Source organism: Mauremys reevesii, linkage group 11 (assembly GCF_016161935.1).
Source record: "Mauremys reevesii isolate NIE-2019 linkage group 11, ASM1616193v1, whole genome shotgun sequence".
Classification (NCBI taxonomy): domain Eukaryota; kingdom Metazoa; phylum Chordata; order Testudines; family Geoemydidae; genus Mauremys; species Mauremys reevesii.
Window position 1 is genome coordinate 23,766,453 of NC_052633.1, and position 21,132 is coordinate 23,787,584.

The window sequence follows — 21,132 nt, forward strand, 5'->3', positions numbered from 1 at the left end:
AGTCTTGTCTAGTATCCCCTCTCAATGATCGTTCTGGTCTTCTGTTGTCTGTCTCGTGAATCAACCCTCTCGTCGCGTCATGATTTAACTCCACCCTTTCTGGGATACAGAGAGTCCAACAAATAAAAATCTAATGTTGTCACAAAAGGTTTTCAGCCCCAACATTACACCTCATGGTCATCACACCCTTCTGGTTGTCCTTATCTCCTTTTCAGAGTCTTTACACCACTTTCTCTGGTGTTTGATAGTGGAACCTGGGCCTTCCCTGTCCTCTGGGTTTCAGCACAGGGACCCTATATATAGCTGTGTCTATATTCAAACTCAGCCCCTGCTACCTACCTGAGGTCTCTCCACAGCCTCTTTAATTTCACCCTTTTTGCAAGGCTCTCCCCCAGTAAATCCCAGTTTAAAATGATAAACTCAAACCTATTCCTGCCCTCAGGCTTGATCTTTCCTCTCTCTCTTCTGCTCTTTCCCTTACTTTGTTCAACAGCTGAACATCTCCAAGGGTGCTCTCCATGGAAGTCCAGATACTGTCTTTGTCAAGGCTTTCCCCTCCAGAACCTACTCCACTCAGGTGGTTGGTGGGTCTTTACCCAGGCATCTTCCTAGACTTCTCTACTTGGGAGAGGATCCTAGGGCTAGCCATCTCCTGAACTTTCTCATCACAACCTCTCTTGTCCTAGAGTGTGACTGCAGAGTTCCTCACTTTCTACCTACAGCTCCTTTCTGCTACAAACATCTTTTGATTATAGTTCTCTCCCAGTATTTCTCCAGGTGGGCTTCATCATCAGTTAAGACTGACCCACCTGGCAGGTGCAGCCCACTTTAATGTAGGCTTGAGAGGCCAATTACATCTTTTCATTGCCCATCAAACACTGAAACTAGTGAACAATCTAGTATCTTATAAAACATGCTATAACTACTAAAAATGTGGATTAATGGTGGCGTGAACACAGTGAACCAAGTAGACAGTCATATCTCAAATCAGACTTATTCCTATGTGAAATGTTTTCCAAAAAAAACCCGTTGCCCATGAATGTGTACCAAAAATCTCACGTTTGTGAATTTTACTTCCACCCACTTCCCCTTCTTTCTCTTTCAAAGTTCTTAATCTAGAAAGCTAACTGAATCTGCACATCTTCATGAATATTAAGTTCTTATTATTTTGATCTTCTTCCACATAACTCCAGAAGAATAATAGACAGCAAAGCTATTTTTCCTATAATTTGCTCCTGAGCCTGGAGCACATTAAAGGCAGCAATAACAACCTCTTTCCTCACAATTTTTCATTGTGTAAGGTTTTTTCTTTTTCTTTTTTTTTTTTAAGGGCAACTCCAAATATGCCCTAGCATAGAAGTCTTTCCTCACACCAAGAAACCTCACCTGTGTTTTAATTTTCTTATAAACTACATGGTGTGGAGTTCAACTTTACTTTCTCATGCCCAAATTGTATCTCAACAATAGGATACTATAGCATATGTCTGTTTGAGTAAGTATCCATCTTCCACATTCTCCACAGCTCTCCATGAAACTGGAAAAACAAGTTTATTTTTTCTATTTGTATGAGTAACAACGTGGGAATCTTATGTGCATCTTTATGTTGCAGTATGGGTTTCCACTGCTACCACAAATTTAAAAATGTTATGCTCCTGCAGTCTGGATTCTTAAATTTTTGTACCTGCCCTTCTTCAAGAGCTGGTCTCTGTGGGTGCACACACGCTCCATGCACTTTGGACTGACAATTCTTCAGTGGCAGTGTCTGTTCTGCACCTGAACCTTACACCTTTTGCTGTGAACCGAGGGCCTCATTGGCAGCACAGACCAACTGCCTCTGCAGTTCTTTTTCTACTTTTGGTGGTCTGGGATGGAACCTCCTGTAGTTTTGCTGGTTCAACTTTCTTGTAAAAAATACTGTGTATAGTTTAAGTTTTGTTAGTTAAGTTTCATATTTAGCATATAGTCATTGTTTAGATCATGGAGATCAGAGGTTCTTCCTCCCACCTTCACTAATCCCCCAATGTTTGAGGCACTTATGCCCAAGGTCCAGGCTTCAAGTCTTACCTTTCCTGCCCTCGGGACGTCCGAGTAAGTGACCCACACGAGAGCTGCCTTTTGATGCCTGGGGGAGTCGCACATCTCATTAAGGTGTGACATCTGCCACTCCTCCTGTTCCTGCACCAAGCAGTCCTAGGAGTTCAGACTTCGCAAGCACCCGATGGAGCTCATCATGAAGCCTTGGGATCTTACTGCGCCCTGTCTCGTCGACTGGAGCTGCTGAGCAGTGCCCGGACGGAACACTCCAGCAGACTCAGGGACTCCTCTCAAAAGATGAGAATAAGGAGAAGGCCCCCAGACAGGAAGGAGGGGAAAATATTCCATAAGTCTGTTTAGAAGAGGGCAGCTTCCCTCCGTGCCTTGGAACCAAGTGAGACCCTCTGCCTTGGAGCTAGAGTTCATGGGGATCCCAGGACAGCAACAACACCATATCAGGAGCTTCTAGTGCTTCAAAACGGCCTGAAAAGGTGTGCTAGAACAGTAGGAACAGATTGCCTGTAACAGCATACTATGCCAGAACAGAAGCTGGCTATTGGTTAAATGAATTTACTGTATCCTACAAAACTTTGTAAAATGTGAACTACAGGGGGATGCAATTTGCTGTAAAAATTGTGTTTTAGAATGGGGAGATTAAAAAAAAGAGGAAATTGTTCTTATTTTAAGAATAAAGAGCAAAAGAGTTTCTCTCTTTCCTGCAAGATATTTTTAAAATAGGTGCATCTTTTAAACATGGTAGGGTATTGGCTCTGTAGCAATTTCTTAATTCAGCTACACAGTCCTTTTGAATCAGGGAAATGAATATCCAGTTTCTGGCAAGGCAATGTCATAACTACTGAGGAATTGCTCAATAACCTGGGGTAGAAAGTAGTGGTAATATTACCCAGTCAGGAAGAAGCTTCCTTTAGGCATTCTGTTTACACTGCACTAAGACTCAGCTTTGTGGTAAGGACAATCTTGACCTTCAGACCTTGTTATAGTGGCAATTCATAGTCACTGTGCATGAGCAAGTTTGAGAATGACTCTTAAAGGCTAGTGGTTTTGGCTGATTTGTGAGTCTTCCCTTCCTTTTTGTTAAAATACCCAAATTCAAAAGGAGAAACTGAGCCAGATCAAACAAAACATTTTGAGTTTTTTGATTTGCTGAATTTTTTTTTCTTTTTGACCTGAACCTAAACTCTCTTTTTTGTAGGGGTTGCTAGTGAACTGAAAGCCATTATTACCCAGCTGTAGTGTAGTTCTATGCTAAATAACTTTTGTATTGAGGAGATTGAATGCTCCTAAGTCCCTTTAGTGCTTTGTTGTACTATTGGGATAAAGGTGACATAACTGGAATGATCTGTCTGGACATCAAGTGGGTTGCATCTTTGTGTGTATCTGTATTGAAGAATTCAAAACAAAGCATTAATGTTGGTTTTGGAAAACACACTCTAGCTTACCCTCCAAAGTAGAAGGTAATTGAGTGATGAAAGAAAGAAATGGCTGGAGCAGATTTAAGTAGCCGAGCAACTTTCACTCTTGACTGCTAGGAAGAGCAAGTCGCATACCAGCAAAATCACTTAATGCTTTGAATGATTCATTAAGAAACACACATCAGGTATTGTGTGGGGGGAGGGATAGCTCAGTGGCTTGAGCATTGGCCTGCTAAATTCAGGGTTGTTAGTTCAGTCCCTGAGGGGGCCATTTGGGGGAACTGGGGTAAAAATCTGGGGATTGGTCCTGCTTTGAGCAGGGGGTTGGACTAGATGACCTTCTAACCCTAATATTCTATGATTTTATGTATATGTAATCAAATTGCTTAGAACTGTGGCATACTTTTTTGGTTCTTTTGCTGCCTGTGGAATGTGAAATAACAAAGAATACTGACCATAGCACCAGTGATGTAATTTAGGATGAAAGCTAAATTACATCTCGTTTCATTTCAGGAATATTGGTGTAATCTCATATATGCTGCTAATTCAAGAATCTCCATTTGTGGGGGCAGATACTCAAGAAACTTTCCTCAATATCTCTCAAATCAATGTGGATTATTCAGAGGAAACTTTTGCATCAGTTTCATACTTGGCTAGAGACTTCATTCAAAAACTTCTTGTCAAAAACCCAGAGTAGGTAGCAGATTCTTTGGTGCATCTTTCTATTTGTTTATAAGCATCTGGCAAAGCAGGGCCTTGATCCTGATTGAGGATTTTGGGTGCTACTGTAATGTAAATGTGATAAGCCCAGTTATTTAACATAAAAATGTTGGTTTTCATATGGATACATTCTATGTAGTGTAAATATTTAGAATGGGCTGGATTCAAATAGAAAATCTGACTTGACTAGTGAGATCCCAATAATGGAAATTCTGTTTAAATGTTGAATTGTAAAATTATCAGATAGTCTGACTTTATATCAGATTAACTGGTGGTACTGTCCATTTGTAACTGATTTTTCCGCTTAGTAAGATGCAATTTGCTTAAAAGCAATTTTATGTCAAAAAATGCCATCATGGCTTCCAAATTAAATTTGCTCTGTTTGCAAATAAACTAACTGCCAGATCGCATACTCAGTCTTGAATATAGTTTTTGCTTATGCATTGTAAATATTAGTTCTGCTGGCCATATTTTACCGATAAGTAAATGATCTTAAGATGCAGAGGGCAAAGTTTGACATTGCATTTGCATTTTGGTTAACAACTCTGAAGCCTGAGCCAGACTTGAATCCAAGCAGTCCTTTATACAGTAATTCCTCACTGAAGGTCCTCCTGCTTAATGTTGTTTTGAAGTTACGTCGCTGCTCCATTAGGGAACATACTCGTTTAAAGTTGTGCAATGCTCACTTATAACGTCATTTGGCTGACTTTACAAGGGCACATTGCACAAGTTCCTCTTCTCGGCCTCCTCCCCTTCCCTTCTTCCCTCCCTCCCAGCGCTTCCCCCGCCGCCAAACAGCTATTTGGCAGCACTTAGGACTTTCTGGGAGGGAGAGAGAGAGCTAGTGGGGAAGCTGCCTCCCCACCCCACCCCCAGCAGGCAGGGCCACCTGGAACATTGTGGCTGCAGGGCCCTGGGCTGCAGCTCTAAAGCCCCTTTCGGAATGTGGCCCTGCGAGCACGGGCCAGAGGACTCAGGAGGAGCAGGGGCAGCTGCGCAGCCAGTGGCCGGAGAGAAGCGGTGCTATGAAGGGGAAAGCGCCACTTCTCGCTGGCTGCGTGGCTGCGCCTGCTCCTCCTGAGTCCTCTGGCCTATGCTCGCAGGGCCGCATTCCAAAAGGAGCTTTAGAGCTGCAGGCCAGGGCCCCGGGGCCCTGCAGCTCCTAAAGCCCCTGCATTCCGTGTGGCCCTGCCTGCCGGGTGGGAAGGGTTGGGGGGTCAGCTCCAAGAATTGCGGCTCCCAGAATTGCAGCCATAGGGGGCGGTGCCATGCTGCATAGATCTACCTGCACACCCCCTGCACCAACCAGGAGCTCCCTCTGCACCTCCTGCCTGCCCAGCCCTGAGCGCCCTCCTGCACCCTAACTCCCTCTCAGACTCCACACCCCCACCCTGAGCGCCCTCCCAGACCCTGAACCCCCAGCCCTGAGCCCCAGGGGTAAGCCAAGGGCACCTCCCCACCACAGTACAGTATAGTAGTGTACAGTATATAATGCCTTTTGTCTGCCCCCCGAAAATTTCCTTGGAACCTAACCCCCCGCATTTACATTAAATCTTATGGGAAAATTGGATTAGTTTAACATTGTTTCACTTAAAGTTGCATTTTTCAGGAACATAATTAAAGTGAGGAGTTACTGTAGTTGTGTTAGCAGTAAGACAGCAACAATCTGAGGACACTGTAAAATTGTTGCCCTTATTAATATCTGTTGTGGGGCTAAGACTTCACTCTCGAAGATTGTCCATCTTTCACATGTCCAAACTCGTGATTTTTTTTAATGTTTGTGAAATAAGCTGTGCATTCCATATAAGAGGTTAATGCTTTCACTTATTTAAGTAAAACAGCTTTTTTTTTTTTTTTTTTTGTAAGGGAAAGACCAACAGCAGAAGCCTGTCTCTCTCATTCTTGGCTGAAACAGGGGGAATTCATACTATTGCATAGTCCAGAAGAATCTTCCTGTCCTTCTCCAATGCAGGAACACACAACAAAGAGTTCAGAGGAAAGGAATATTAAATCAGTTTGTAATGGTACCTGTGGTGACAGAGCAGATAAAGAGAACATTCCAGAAGACAGCAGTACAGTCTCTAAACGTTTTCGGTTTGATGATTCATTGCAAGACTTCATGACAGACTTAGTATGTTAACACATGGCTGCCTGCGCAGGTCCTCAGAACTGAATTTAGGATTGTAATCTATTCCAGTGGTGAATATTGTGAGATTATGTCTTGTCCGTTCATGCACCATGGTTATACTGAAATGCACTTTCGAGTGATGCTCTTATGCAGTACTTCCTTTCATGTCCATTGCTGGCAATGGCTTTTACTCCTGAGAAACTGGAGTTCTGGCATCAGGGGAGAAGAGAGCCTTATGTTTTGAAGGCGATTTAGTTGAATATATTTGCACTTTTCAAGTTTTAGTCCAAAAAATGTTTAATATTATAGAGACTAAAAATATAAAAACTTTTGAATGTTAATAAACAGACTCTAGTTAAACTGCTTTTAAAAGTGCTCAAGACAGTGATCTAATAACATAAGCACATTTTTGTGACTAAGACTTGATAATGGATTGAAGCACAGAAATTGAAACTAATAATTTCTGACAGCCTTTCACTGCAGTGACAGTGCCATCTGTTAACTGAGAGTTTAAAATCAGCGGAATATTGGGATGTATTGAACGGACTCAGCAAATACTGTTTACTTAGAATGTTTAGCTGTGGTTAAGGATAATCTTTCTGCCTTAGCTGACTGGTTACACCTGGATAGTGTACTGCATGTGGCATATACTTTTAGTATGCTAGCATGAATATTTCTGGAATACTAGAATAGAATAAGGGTAGGTTGTCAGTCTTATTGCTGAAGATCCTTGTTTCATAAACAAATCTAATTGTAAGTGTGTGAAAAGTTTTGCACCAAAGTGCATATTGAAACAAATGTACATGCTCCAAAGAAGCTGTTGCTAGTGTCCATATATATCTGGATTGTATTGAAATACAGATTGCACAGTATAAATAGTCCAATACCCATAATACTTTAGTGTACATACCTCTTAGTCTCATCATCTCTGATGTTTTTAATAGCAGCATTTATTGCCCATGCAGCTACCATGCATCTGCATCAAGGATGTGTTAAAAAGCTGATAGGTGTGGAATGGAGAGTGTGTTAATTTGCTTTCATAGTAATTTTTCCAACCAGACTATTTTCCCTTGAAGTACTTACTTATGCCAATGTTGAGAAATTGGTTGCAAAATTTCAGAATTAAAATTCAGAGCTCTTTTGGTAATCAAAATCTATCCAATTTTTGAAAACATTCACATCTATCTTCTTTTTGGACTCTCCATCCGCCTCCCCCCCCCCCCCCCCCCAAAAAAAAGGTAGGGTTTTTTAGATTTTGTTTGTTTGTTTTGTATTCCTCTTTTTCCAAGGCTCTGGGGAAAAAAAAACACTTCATTATGCCAAGTTTCAGCTTGGAGCAAATGTTGATCAGGTCCTAAACTGAGTTTATTCTGGAAATACTGACAAGCTATCATATCCACAGTAGCACTAATAGTGTGAAAATCGGAGCCTTTTTAATGGAAGTAATTAAAGCTCTTTGAAATATTATGAAAGTAAATGGCACTTTAAACTATTCCCTGGATCTTCGAGTCTGCATAGCTTAGACTGAATCCTCCTCAGTGTGGATATCTCGTTTGTCTTGCATAATGAGAATAGTGATATTTAGTTAATTGCAAGATGCTTCCTCAAATGTGCATTTGGACCCTGTCTTACTTAAACAATTTCTAGTTAATATTCAAGAGAAAATACCAAACATTGAAATAATGTAAATGCTCATTTTATTAATATGTAGTAAAATGTTGTTGTATTTTAAATACCTTTATAACAAAAGGATGGAATAAAAAATATTTTAAGCAATTCGTATAGTAAATCCAACTTAACAGACAAATGAGTCCAATAATGCTCTCTTTACTTGGTTAATACTCCTGTTGATCTGAATGGAAGTGCCAACTGAGTGAAGTGTGCAGGATCAGGCCTTAACCTTTTATGTGTTAAAATCCAGTCTTTTCTGTTCTCTTTTTATAAAGACTGATATCCATGTGATATTGTTTTTAATATCAATATGTGTTCAAGCATGAACAAGCTGAGCTACCTAGTTATTAGGGGACTCCAGTATCTCATCTCTACATATTAATGTTATGTAATGTATACATTATTCTTTTCTATGAATTGATGATAAGAAGTAAGTAGACTTTGTGGAGGCAGTTAATAGACAAGTTAGGGGTTGTTTTTTTAATTTTGGAAGTCCTTTTACCCAAGAGAAATATCTTTGTTTAAAATGATCATGTTTTCACAAGAACTTAATATAATTACAGCGTATCAAAATAAAGGTATTTTTATACATTCAGAATTGAAAGTTCACTTAAGATGAAGAGAGGAAATGTCAAAAGAGTACAACAGATTCAGCTATAAAAAGTTGTTTACAGAAATAATTGTAATAATTTAAGATGTCCAAATTACTGCTAAATTCTTAATTTTAAAACTGGAAGCTCTCTCACATTAATATTACTATTTCTTTTAACATATGATATAGATTATGCAAAATATAAAGTCATAACCATATATACCAGCACTTTAACTAAACAAAATACAGGAAATATTCCATAAAGAAACTTTCCACCATGGTATTTGATAAATGTTTACATTTCTTACTGCTTTTTTCTGGTCTTAAGTTACCTTTTAAGTTTGAATAAGTGAATTTTGGTGTTATCCAATGGAGCTTTTTCAAATTTTGTAGACATCTATATTTTTGTATGTAAATTAAAATATAACTGGGGCCAGAATTTTAAATTGTTTGGATTAATATAAATGCTTAATTTTATACAAATTTTGTATTGTGCATGCCATAATTTTTTTAACATATGTAATTTAATTTAAGGTACAATTGTTTTTTGGTAGCCCATTGTGCTTAGTGTCATGTTATTGGGGATTAGCAAAAACAGATGTAAATGGTCATAGTAATATTTTATTAAGAATAGTGATGTAATTTCTATGCAATTCCTGAATTATTTTATATAAACAGACATTTTGTATTGAAATGTGACTTTATTCAACAATTTGTACACTTAGTATTTTCTAGTCAGAAAAAGAGGCTTTCCAGCTAATGTCCTATGCTCTTTGTAAAGTTCATCTGATAAGTTAGTGAATGTAGCTTTTTGAAATGACACCACATCCTTATGCTTATTAATTTCATATCTGGAATGCTGCTTACAATTGAATCTAGATTAAATGTATGAGGAAAAAGGTGTTTCTGCTTTATGTACATTGAGGGCCAGAACTCTTGTCCTTTTATAGTTTAATGTTAGTCATAAAATGTTTTGAGGAAAGGAGAGGCATTTTAAAATATTATATAAGAAATAAATGCTGGTATTCAGGTTTCATTAGCCTCTCTGTAGAGGCTGTAGAACCAGCACTATGCCAACCAGCTAAAGAGAGAAGATAAGGAGCAAAATGAATCAAAAATATGAAATGGGCCAGTACAAATATTAAGTGTCTTGATTTAAAACACTAACCCAGTGGTGATTTGCATACCTCAACAGCATAAGATAAACAGGTATGTAATATCCATGGTGTTTATTTAGCAGATGGTTGTCCTTTCTAAAGGCAGTTAACTTCTTAAAGTTAAGTTGAATATTGATAGGCTGATAGCCTAAAAATAAATTTATACTCTTCTAGAGAACTTCATATATTATGTGTGTAATAAATAGGTAAATAATTCACTAGTACAGGCTGAATACTGCAGTTGCTACATAAAGATTCCATTGACAAAAGGGTCATTCTGTTTGTGTTTAGAACTTCATGACTGAGCTGTGTGTTCTGTGAAAGGAACAGTATCCCCATGTATTTGTTTTGACATTACTGCAGTATTCACTTCAGAAGGGCTTTAAATCTCTCAAATTTTCTGCCAATAAATCTTTTATCCAGTGTGCTACATATACTAAAAAAATCCTATTTATTAAATACTCATTTCCCCCATTAGCAACATTGTAGAGCTCATTTCAAAATAAAACAAGAATGATGAGTCTCCGCTCTGATTTTGGTCTCACTGAGAAATGTGATGTTAGCAGAAAAATCTCTGTTCTAGGTATCAATTGATAACTCCATAAATTCAACCACAAATGTTTTCCTAACTAGAAATTAGTTGTATAACATTTTCAGAAACTCACAGCAGAGAAAACTGGATAACAAGTTTGTTGGCCTCTGCTGGAAGAAGGGGGGTGGGAAATTGTGCCTTGATTTCTGCCAGCTATCAGACTTGGAAGTGCTTCTTTGCCAGCTCTGTATATTAGACAAATGGATAGGCTGCTGTACTGATGAGCCAGTATATAGAAACATTCTCATATTAATTTCAATATGGAAAAATCCATAAATATGTAGTTTTGAGTTGACAATGACAAACTGTAAATGTGTAAGAGAGAGCTTAGAAAACTTTGGTTCAGAAAACTAACGTAACCTTTACATGATTTACTCTAGTAAGTCAATAGAACTCCTCCCAAATAAGGTTTCCAGGATCAGGCCTTTGCTGCGACAACACTTTAAATTGTTGCTGCTTTTAGAGCAGAAGGAAAAACATAGTGAATTCCTGACCCCCAGTGAAGACCGGCAAAACTCCTATTGACCTCAGAGGTTAAAGATTTTTACCCTTGAAATCTTGGAAGAAGATAAAGCACAAAACTTCTCTGGACCATGAGTACATTATCACAGGGCAGAATTCAGCCACAATGATTAAGCTAAAATTCCTGTTGAGATGGTTACCATCAAGTGTGCATCCTAGTCTCAGTTCGATATTTATATTTTATCTAATCACAATCCAAATAGCCATGGGTATTTTTAAGAGATGTTGGCACTGACAGACTTTCTAGGTAGTTTTATGGTGAACATTATCATGTATCAGCATGCCTGACAGAATTATATAAGTAAGCTTCCATGTCTTCTCTTCCTATTCTCCTTTACTAGCATGGCGGGGGTGCATGGGAGGAGTATACTGTGGAAATGCTGTTGCAAAGAGAGATTTGCATTGTGCTGAAGGCAGTGATATGTAGTTGTTCAGTACCTTCTGAGAGAATGTTATGTCTGAGGAAATGTCTGAGAAAGTTGGCCTGAATTTGAGCTGACAATTTAGAGATGGAAAGTTCTATATCCCATAACTAGCCTCTTGAGCTTTCCAGTTCCTTCCTGTGGAGCACTCCTCCTACTTCCTAATCTCCATAGATTTAACCTACAGCACCTGGTAAGGAAAACTACTAACAGACATGAAAATCTCGAGTACCATACTAATGACACTTACCTTAAAATCCATGCTCCTACATTTTGCAAGTGCACATTTCATATGTGCCCATATGCACTCAATTTCCATACCAAAGCCCAGTCCCTAGCTCGTGAATGATTATCTGACCAATTCTCTAGTCATGCTCACTAGCCTGTGAGCCACTTGTGTAATATAACTATTCCAAATGTATATTGTTAAAACCATTTTCACATTATATTCTCTTGTGTGTGAACATAATGTATGTAATGTTAGAGATTTACTGGTTAATTACAACCTCTAGTAGGGCTCATCTCATCTCACATTTGCCATTTGGACTATTTCTAATTCTCATTCTGCTCTATTGCAGTGAGCAGCTGTCATTAAAATAGAGGGAAGGGTAACAACTGCCTTACCTGTAAGGGGTTAAGCAGTTCAAATAACCTAGTTGGCACCTGACCAGAAGGACCAATGAGGAAAGAAGATGCTTTCAAGTCTGGGGTGGCAGGGGAGGAGAAGGATTTGTTTGTTCTCTTTTGTTGTTCCCTCCCTGGACAGAGGGAGAAGCCAAGCAGGTATATCTCCTGAAACTATACCTGGAATAATCCGTCTAAAACCACAGAAATTATAAGTAGGGCAAGGAAATGTGTTAGGTTATCTTTTGTTTTGGGCTTGTGAATTTCCCTATGCTACAAAAGTAGTTTTATTCCTGTTTTTGTAACTGTGAAGTTGAGCCCAGAGGGGAATCCTCTGTGTGTTAAATCTTTTTATTACCCTGTAAAGTTACCTTCTATCCTGATTTTGCAGGTGTGAGTCTTTTACTTTTTTCTTATTTTAAGAACCTGATTGATTTCAGTGTTCTGAAGACAAAGGGTCTGGTCTGTGCTCACATTGCTAAGGCAATTGTTTGGTATATTATTCTCAAGCCTACCCAGGAAAGGGGGTGAAAGGGCTTGGGGGGATATTTTGGGGCGTATAGGGATTCCAGGTGATCCTTCCTTGAAATTTTGTGGAAATCACTTGGTGGTGGCAGCAATACCATCCAAGGACAAGGAAAAGAATTTGTGCCTTGGAAGTTTTAACCTAAACTGGTAGAATATAAGATTTAGGGGGGTCTTTCATGTGGGTCCCCACATCTGTACCCCAGAGTTCAGATGGGGGTGGGGGGAGAAGCCTGACAGCAGCTAATGGCCTTTATGGATGCAAGGATATGAGGGAATTAATTCAAAGATGCTTTTACAAAGCTGCTTTTAAAAAAAAAAAAAAATCTGGCATGAAGACAAATATATACTGAGCAATTAATTACTGGTGTAATTCTACTGAAGCTGGTAAAGTAACAGCAGTGACTATTTTGCCCTTTATTTTTGAGACCCAGCAGAGCCAGTGTGGTAACATAGGTCAAAGTCAGAATAAAACCCTGTAAAATCTAATGGCGTACTTGGCTAAATCACCAGCATTAAAATGCTGGCTGCCCTATATTGCTGCTGATTTAGATAAGCAGACTTTCTATTTTGTCCCTTTATAAACTCCCTTGCTGTATTATGTTGCATCTGTGATGTTCACTTGCAGATAAAGGGCCTGATTTCAAAGTGCTGAACCTGCAGAATTTCTATAGATTTCAGTCAGATATGCAGGTGTTCAGCATCTCTCACAATCAGGCACCAAGTCATTTGACAGTTTACTCAGGGCAGCAGATCAGGACCTGAAGGTCAGATAGGTCGGGTACACCTAGTTTGTAAATGCCACCCGGACTTAGGTAGGAGCTAGGCACCAAGCAGCTTAGACAGTTTTGTGCATGCACTTTGGCAGAAATTTAGGCACCAGGGACTTTATTAGCAGAAACTTAGGTGTCTAGGAAAGTACCTAAATCTTTGTGGATCTAGCTCTGAGCCTTTCTTGAATTTGTGGTTCCACACACTCCTCTTTATGTTGAGCCATCCACTTGATAAATTGTACCTGCAACTGAGACTTCCTCTCATGACCACAAATACTTTATCATTGAAAGCGCAGAAAATGTCACTTGGTGGATAAATAACAAGGTTACTGTAATTATTAAGGTAAAATCTTCTACTAATTGAAACGTTCAGACTACATGCTCTGTTTCACACTTGTAACCTTTTGTCAAATTTGAACTGGTTGCTGATATAGTGACAACATACTTTTCTAAAGAACTGGCAGGTCAAATAAGAAAAGTTTTTTCTGTTGCCTCAAGCAATAATGTAAATATAGTTAGGTAACCAGGAGGCCACTGACTAATGAAACATGATAAGCTGTTTTATTGGGCAAATAAAAGGATGAAGTATGACTTTAGATAGTCATAGCTATCACTTTAGATGGTGATAACTTTTTGCTTACCTGATAAAAACTGAAATATGGTCAAATGAATACATATGCTTCAGATACCTGACATACAAAGCTGAAAGTCAAGTACCTAGGAACAGCCATACTGGCTCAGACCAAAGGTCGATCCAGCCCAGTATCCTGTCTACCAACAATGGCCAATGTCAGGTGCCCCAGAGGGAGTGAAACTAACAGGTAATGATGAAGTGATCTCTCTCCTGCCATCCATCTCCACCCTCTGAAAAACAGAGGCTAGGGACACCCTTCCTTACCCATCCTGGCTAATAGCCATTAATGGACTTAACCTCCATGAATTTATCTAGTTCTGTTTTAAACCCTGTTACAGTCCTAGCCTTCACAACCTCTCCAGGCAAGGAGTTCTACACATTGACTGTGCGCTGTGTGAAGAAGAACTTCCTTTTATTTGTTTTAAACCTGCCCATCAATTTCAGGTGGTGGCCCCTACTTCTTATATTATGGGAACAAGTAAATAACTTCCTTATTCACTTTCTCCACCCCACTCATGATTTTATATACATCTATCATATTCCCCCCCTTAGTCTCCTCTTTTCCAAGCTTGAAAAGTCCTAGCCCCTTTAACCTCTACTCATATGGGACCTATTTCCACTGAGAAGTACTCTCAGCCCTAGCCTCTTGTGTATCAATTTGAAAAATGATATAAAGCAAGCATATGTGAAATTCATTTCCTTTTAATACGTGGTTATGTTTAATATAAAACTATTTTGTCATCTTATTTAAAACAAAACATGGTCTCAGCTTACATACAGAAATTGCACCAGTTGAACTAAATGTGGATTTTAAATTGATTTAGTTCAATTGGAGCAACTCTTTTGTGTAGACACAAACTGATTTAAGAGTGTTCACACAGAAGAGTTGAAGTGAGTTAGCCATATTGATTTAGTACCAGATTTGGTTAAATTGGTGAAATTTGTGTGCATAGACCAGTGTGACTCTCACTTTTGTCCTCAACCTCAATGAAGACAATGGCAACATTCCATGGACTTCAGAGGAAGCAGGACCAGACCCCAAGCTTACCAAGCAGAGATTACTTCTTCACATGTTAATACTTGAATTGTGGTGTTGTGGGACAATGAAAATTGTAACTATAAATCATTAGCAAAGGAGTACATTGTCATGGTTCTGGTGTACATTCCTAAATATCCTGTTTTTCCTTTGGCATAGCATTTGTTTTAATGTTGAACGTACACCCCTCAGTGGCCAAAAGAAGCTATTGCAATTATCAAGGAAATTATGTGTAGTTAAGAACTTATACAATACTATATTTAAATAAGAAAACAATCTTTATTCCTCTTAGTGTTCCCTGCAATTAACGGGTCAATGTGTTAAGTTTGCTCTATTTGACTTTCTAGGAATCATTTCAATATCAGTACAAAAATTATTTTGAATGTTGCAAAATAGCAAGTTTTGTTTTGTTTGTTTTTGTGGTGACTGTTTACTGTGTGCTGTTATGGAGGTGGATATTTTATCAGGCACACTACTCGTTGACGTGAACCAAGGTGGGTGAAGCAATGTCTTTTACTGGACCAGCTTCTGACAAGCTTTCACAGAACTCGTCAATGTCTGTTTAAACTCCCCAGTTAGTCTCGCTCACCATCACAACAAGCGCTCTATGCTTGTCACAGGCATCACACGTTCCATGACTTTCTACAACCTCTGTGACTTCTGCAGGGGCCACTGTAGCTGACCCCAGGGCCGCCCAAGCAGCTTCTGCTAGAGCGGCCCCGGCAGTGTTCCGGGGGCCGCCAGCAGGGGCAGTGGTGGTCTGCCGTGAGAGCGTCTCGCTCAATACATTTCCCCGCCCCCGCCCCCCAGAGGCTGGTGACGCCTCACCCGCAATACCCAACCCAGAGCCGCTGTCACAGCGCTTTAGGGCCACCCCAAGCTCCGGGCCAATCAGGCGCGCGCACTGCCGGCGGGGACCGTTGGGATTCGCTCTGCGTCTCGCGACGGAGGCGGAGCCTGGGCCCGAACCGCTGCTAAGCAACGGGGCTTCCCTCTACACAACAGCCCCTCCCCTTCCCGCCGGCGACTGGGCCCCGGGGGAGCTGGCAGGAGCGTGCGTGGGAGCGGAGCCCCCGAGCCAGCAGGAGCCGCAGACATGGGCAGCGAGCAGGTGAGGGGGACGGGCCTTGGGAGCGACCTCCCCACGCCTGCTCAGCGGCTTCCATCGCCGCCCTGCCCCATGCCCGCTACAGCGACCCCCCCAGCCTGACCCCTACTGACCTCCCCTGCCCCCCGCAGCAACTCCCGGCCCCACACCGCCCGCCCGGCCCCCCCGCTGCTCCGCTACAGCCACTGACCTCACCCTCACCTGACTTCTCCTCTGCCCCCAGAGCGACCCCCCCCAGCCCGCACTGACCGCCCGGCCTCCCCCACACTGCCCCCCTGCTCCGCTACAGCCACTGACCTCACCCTCACCTGACCTCTTCTCTGCCCCAGAGCGACCCCAGCCCCACTGACCGCCCGCCCTCCCAAGCCCCCACTGCCCCCGATCCGCTACAGCCACTGACCTAACTCTCACCTGAGTTCTCCTCTGCCCCAGAGCGACCCCCAGCCCGCACTGACCGCCCGGCCTCCCCCCCACCACTGCCCCCCTGCTCCGCTACAGCCACTGACCTCACACTCACCTGACACCTCCTCTGCCCCAGAGCGACCCCCAACCCGCACTGACCGCCCGCCCTCCCCCAGCAACCCCACTGCCCCCCTGCTCCGCTACAGCCACTGACCTCACACTCACCTGACTTCTCCTCTGCCCCCAGAGCGACCCCCAACCCGCACTGACCGCCCGCCCTCCCCCAGCAATCCCCACACTGCCCCCTGCTCCGCTACAGCCACTGACCTCACACTCACCTGACACCTCCTCTGCCCCAGAGCGACCCCCAGCCCGCACTGACCGCCCGCCCTCCCCAGCAATCCCCCACACTGCCCCCTGCTCCGCTACAGCCACTGACCTCACACTCACCTGACACCTCCTCTGCCCCAGAGCGACCCCCAGCCCGCACTGACCGCCCGGCCTCTCCCCAGCAACCCCTCCCCACACTGCCCCCTGCTCCGCTACAGCCACTGACCTCACACTCACCTGACTTCTCCTCTGCCCCAGAGCGACCCCAGCCCGCACTGACCGCCCGGCCTCCCGCCACTGACCTCACACTCACCTGACTTCTCCTCTGCCCCAGAGCGACCCCCAGCCCGCACTGACCGCCCGGCCTCTCCCCAGCATCCCCTCCCCCACTCTTGCCGCCTGCTCGGCTACAGCCACTGACCTCACACTCACCTGACTTCTCCTCTGCCCCAGAGCGACCCCCAGCCCGCACTGACCGCCCGGCCTCCCCCAGCAACCCCACACTGCCCCTGCTCCGCTACAGCCACTGACCTCCCACTCACCTGACACCTCCTCTGCCCCAGAGCGACCCCAACCCGCACTGACCGCCCGGCCTCCCCCAGCAACCCCTCCCCACCACTGCCCCCCTGCTCCGCTACAGCCACTGACCTCACACTCACCTGACTTCTCCTCTGCCCCAGAGCGACCCCCAACCCGCACTGACCGCTCGACCTGTACTGCTCTCCCCGACCACCAAAGCAACACGCGGCCCCGTACTGCTCCTGTGTATGTACTGGTCACCGCCTCTATCTTTAAATCACTTCAGCCAGGCTTGTATCACTCTCACTATCTCATTTATATCACAACACCCAAATGTGAGGAGATTTCAGTGCGTAATCAAATGTTGCCATGCTTAATCAGATTTTTTTTTAAAAACAGTAAATGTGCTTGATATTTTACAAATAGAATAAGACATGTGCCCTACACCTATAAGTTTAGGGTAGGGAAGACAATGGGTACCAGTAGGAAAGAGCTAAGGGAGTTATAGCTATGGAGAACAAGGTGTTAAGGATTTAAGGAAGAGAGAAGAGGTGCTTGGCTTAGGGTTGTACGCACAGCTCCTCATCCTGCAGAGATTTATGCATGGGCTTAACTTTCCCAGTGTAAATAGTCCTAAAATCAATAGTACTGCTACTCACTGTGCAAAAGTTAAGTACATGCATAAGTCTTTGCAAGATCAGGACCACAGGGAGTATTGTAACCTCTTCCCCTCCACCTGGTAACTCCATATAAAACCTAGGGTGTTTGTTTTTCAAATAGCCTGATGATAGAATCATAGCAACATATGCAGAATTTGTGCATACTTTTAAACAGAGGAGGGCATTCTTTTACTTCAGTATTTTGCTTATGTATGGTTTCAGGCTAGTTGTTACTTATATTTATGCTAATCTTGCATATGTAGGGGGTTTTCTTTTGAACTGGATGGACATTTTTTATATTTTGTCTTAAATAAACAGACTGGATTAAATTTTTTGAAATGACTTGTTTTTCCTCTCTGACATTTAATTAAACACGCAGACTGTTTGAGTAACAGAGCAGGTGGTATAACCATATTTGTTGAAGGAGACTTTCACATATTCATCTCATTAGTGGAAAGTTGATTGCAGGATGATATCCTCTTCTAGGAAAACAAAAGTGCAGTGTCTGTGCTCTGAATTCTTTAAAATGAGATATTCAAAAGTGATATAATCCTCCTTGCAGCTGTTCATATACTTTTAAAATTAGTTTTGAAATGTAAACATAAACTGACATTTTGTTTCTGGGTTGCTGTTCTTACAGGATTTTTAAGGGGCAGAGCTTTCTCTAAAGTCATTATAAAATGTATTATAAACTGCAGAAGCAAGTTCGATGGTAACTTGGTACAGTTTGCTGCATATAGGGAATTCTTGTATGAGGGAAGGAGCATGAACAGTTTAAGATTAAATTTATTTTCAGAATTATGCAGGGTATAAACACTGCATATATAACGGAGTGCTGATTTGCAACTTCAGCTATGAATGTTAGCAGGTGGCTCCATAGTGAAATTATATACCTAAATATCTGTTAAAGATCATCTTACACAATCAAGATTAAATAGAAAGATAACCCACATATTTAGGGACTTCTGGGGTTTGGTTTATTATAGTAAATATGCACAGTAAACTGGATAAGGAATAGTGAGGCATACAGTTATAGTGAAAAAAACGAACATTGGATTTAGCCCATGCATGGCACTGTCAGCACTTCTCTGGTGGCATTAGCAGTTTAACTTTTTACATAAAAAAATATTCTGTACTACCTTGCTCTTTGTGTAATTATTTACACTAGTGGCAAGGTCCTGGAAAAGATGAAGACGGGCAGGACCTGGGTCCTCCTGATTGCCCCGGTGTGGTCCAGGCAGCATTGGTACGGGACCCTCACGAGCCTGGTGGTCGTCCCGCCTCAGCCGTTACCGTCCCACCTGGACCTGCTCTCTCAGGACCAGGGCCGCCTCCTCCACCCCAACCTAGCGGCACTCCACCTCATGGTGTGGCTGCTCAATCGTTAGGCCGGGAGGAAAGGACGTGCTCGGAAAGGGTTCAGCGTGTCCTCTTGGAAAGCAGTTGGCCCTCCACACGCTGAGCCTACTTGGCAAAGTGGTCTCGGTTTTCCTGATGAGCGGTTGAATGGGGTGTCTCCCCTGTGGCTGCCCCAATCCAGCTCATTTTGGACTACCTCCTTCACCTTAGAGCCCAAGGCCTGGCGCCCTCGCCGTCAAGGTACACTTGGTGGCCATATCGGCCTTCCATCCACCGGTGCAGGGGCACACGCTATTTTCCCATGCTATGACTGGCTGATTCCTTAAGGGATTGGATCGTCTCTTCCCGTATGTTAGGCCCCCGGTCCCACAGTGGGACCTGAACTTGGTGCTGGCGCAGCTGATGGGTCTCCCGTTTGAGCCGCTAGCTACATGCTCCTGGTCACACCTCTCATGGAATGTAGCCTTCCTGGTAGCGATCACATTGGCTAGGTGGGTCTCGGAACTCAGGGCCCCAGACGTCCGAGCCCCCATACACGGTGTTCCATAAGGATAAGGTCCAGCTCCGCCCACATCCTTCGTTCCTTCTGAAGGTGGTCTCCGCCTACCACATGGGTCAGGACATTTTCCTGCCGGTCCTGTGTCCCAAGACCCATGTGTCCAGTGAGGAGCGCCGCCTCCACTCGCTGGATGTGAGATAGGCTCTGGCTTTTTACCTGGAGCGGACTAAGCCATTCAGGAAGTCTTCGCAGCTGTTCATTGCCTTGGCCGAACATGTGAGGGGTCGGACGATCTCCACTCAGCGACTCTCCAACTGGATCACCTCGTGCATCCGTACCTGTTATGACCTGGTGGGAGTCCCTCCGCTGTCAGTTGTGAGGGCACACTCGACTAGGGTGCAAGCCTTGTCGGCTGCCTTTTTAGCCCATGTCCCCATTCAGGACATTTGCAGGGCTGCCACATGGTCTTCAGTTCACACGTTCGCCTCACATTATGCGATCGTCTCCCAGACCAGGGAAGATGCTGGGTTCAGCAGGGCTGTGGTCCGTCCCGAGAATTTGTGAACTCCTATCCACCTCCAACAGATATAGCCTGGAATCACCTATTGTGGAATACACATTATCAATCACTTGAAGAAGAAAAGACAGTTACCTTTTCCATAATTGGTGTTCTTCAAGATGTGTTGCTCATGTCTATTCCACATCCCACCCTCCTTCCCCTGTTGGAGTTGTCTGGCAAGAAGGAACTGAGGGTGGGGGGAGCGCGCAGCGCCTCTTATACTGCAGCATGGAGGCGCTGTTCCAGGGGTTGCTAGAGGCGCTCTGCTATGGGTACTTCTAGGGGAAAAACTTCAGACACCGGTGCACGGGGTAAGCACGCGCACCATTGTGGAATAGACATGAGCAACACATCCTGAAGAACACCAGTTACGGAAAAGGTAACTGTCTTTTCCCACACAAAACTTATGGGGGAAGAATCTGCAGTAACTTGTGCTGATTTCATAATGCAGAGGGGTAACTTCCTTCATGGAAGTTCCTGTAGATGGAGGAGCTGGCTAACAGCATGGCTCATGGAAACTTTGCTGCCGCAAGGCTGAAACAAAACTTGGGGGCTGTACAGCAGTGTTGAAGAAGTGCAGATGCAAGATCTGTGTGGATCTCAAGGGCACATAAGTGAACCATCAGCTACTTGTATTGGTCTAGGGTGAAAAATCCAGTCCTGTGGTGGAAGAATTGTTTTTTTCACTCTGTAATTTTTCCTTTGCTATTCTGTCCTTTTAAAAGCTTCTCCAGGTTTGGAAAATGTAGAGTGAAAAATTGAAGAAGAAGAAGAACAACAAAAAAACAGAAAAAGTGAGGGGAAAAAAGCCCATATAACATCATTAAGTGGGTT

General features: G+C 43.0%; 2 protein-coding genes across 7 annotated transcripts in view; both read left to right on the forward strand.

Annotated features, from left to right (window-relative positions):
* STK17B (serine/threonine kinase 17b) overlaps positions 1–7,535 on the forward strand; it is a 38,653-nt gene extending 31,118 nt beyond the window's left edge. For all 5 annotated transcript variants that reach the window (XM_039493865.1, XM_039493861.1, XM_039493862.1 and 2 more), the window contains 2 exons: positions 3,981–4,160; positions 6,054–7,535. In XM_039493865.1, coding sequence (XP_039349799.1) covers positions 3,981–4,160; positions 6,054–6,327 — 454 coding nt within the window. In that variant the 3' untranslated portion in view covers positions 6,328–7,535. The remainder of the gene's footprint in view (positions 1–3,980; positions 4,161–6,053) is intronic.
* Positions 7,536–15,722: 8,187 nt separating this feature from the next.
* The window catches only part of DNAH7 (dynein axonemal heavy chain 7), a 223,295-nt gene continuing 217,885 nt past the window's right edge, over positions 15,723–21,132 (forward strand). For both annotated transcript variants that reach the window (XM_039493846.1, XM_039493847.1), the window contains exon 1: positions 15,723–15,974. In XM_039493846.1, the coding sequence (XP_039349780.1) occupies positions 15,960–15,974 (15 nt within the window). In that variant the 5' untranslated portion in view covers positions 15,723–15,959. The remainder of the gene's footprint in view (positions 15,975–21,132) is intronic.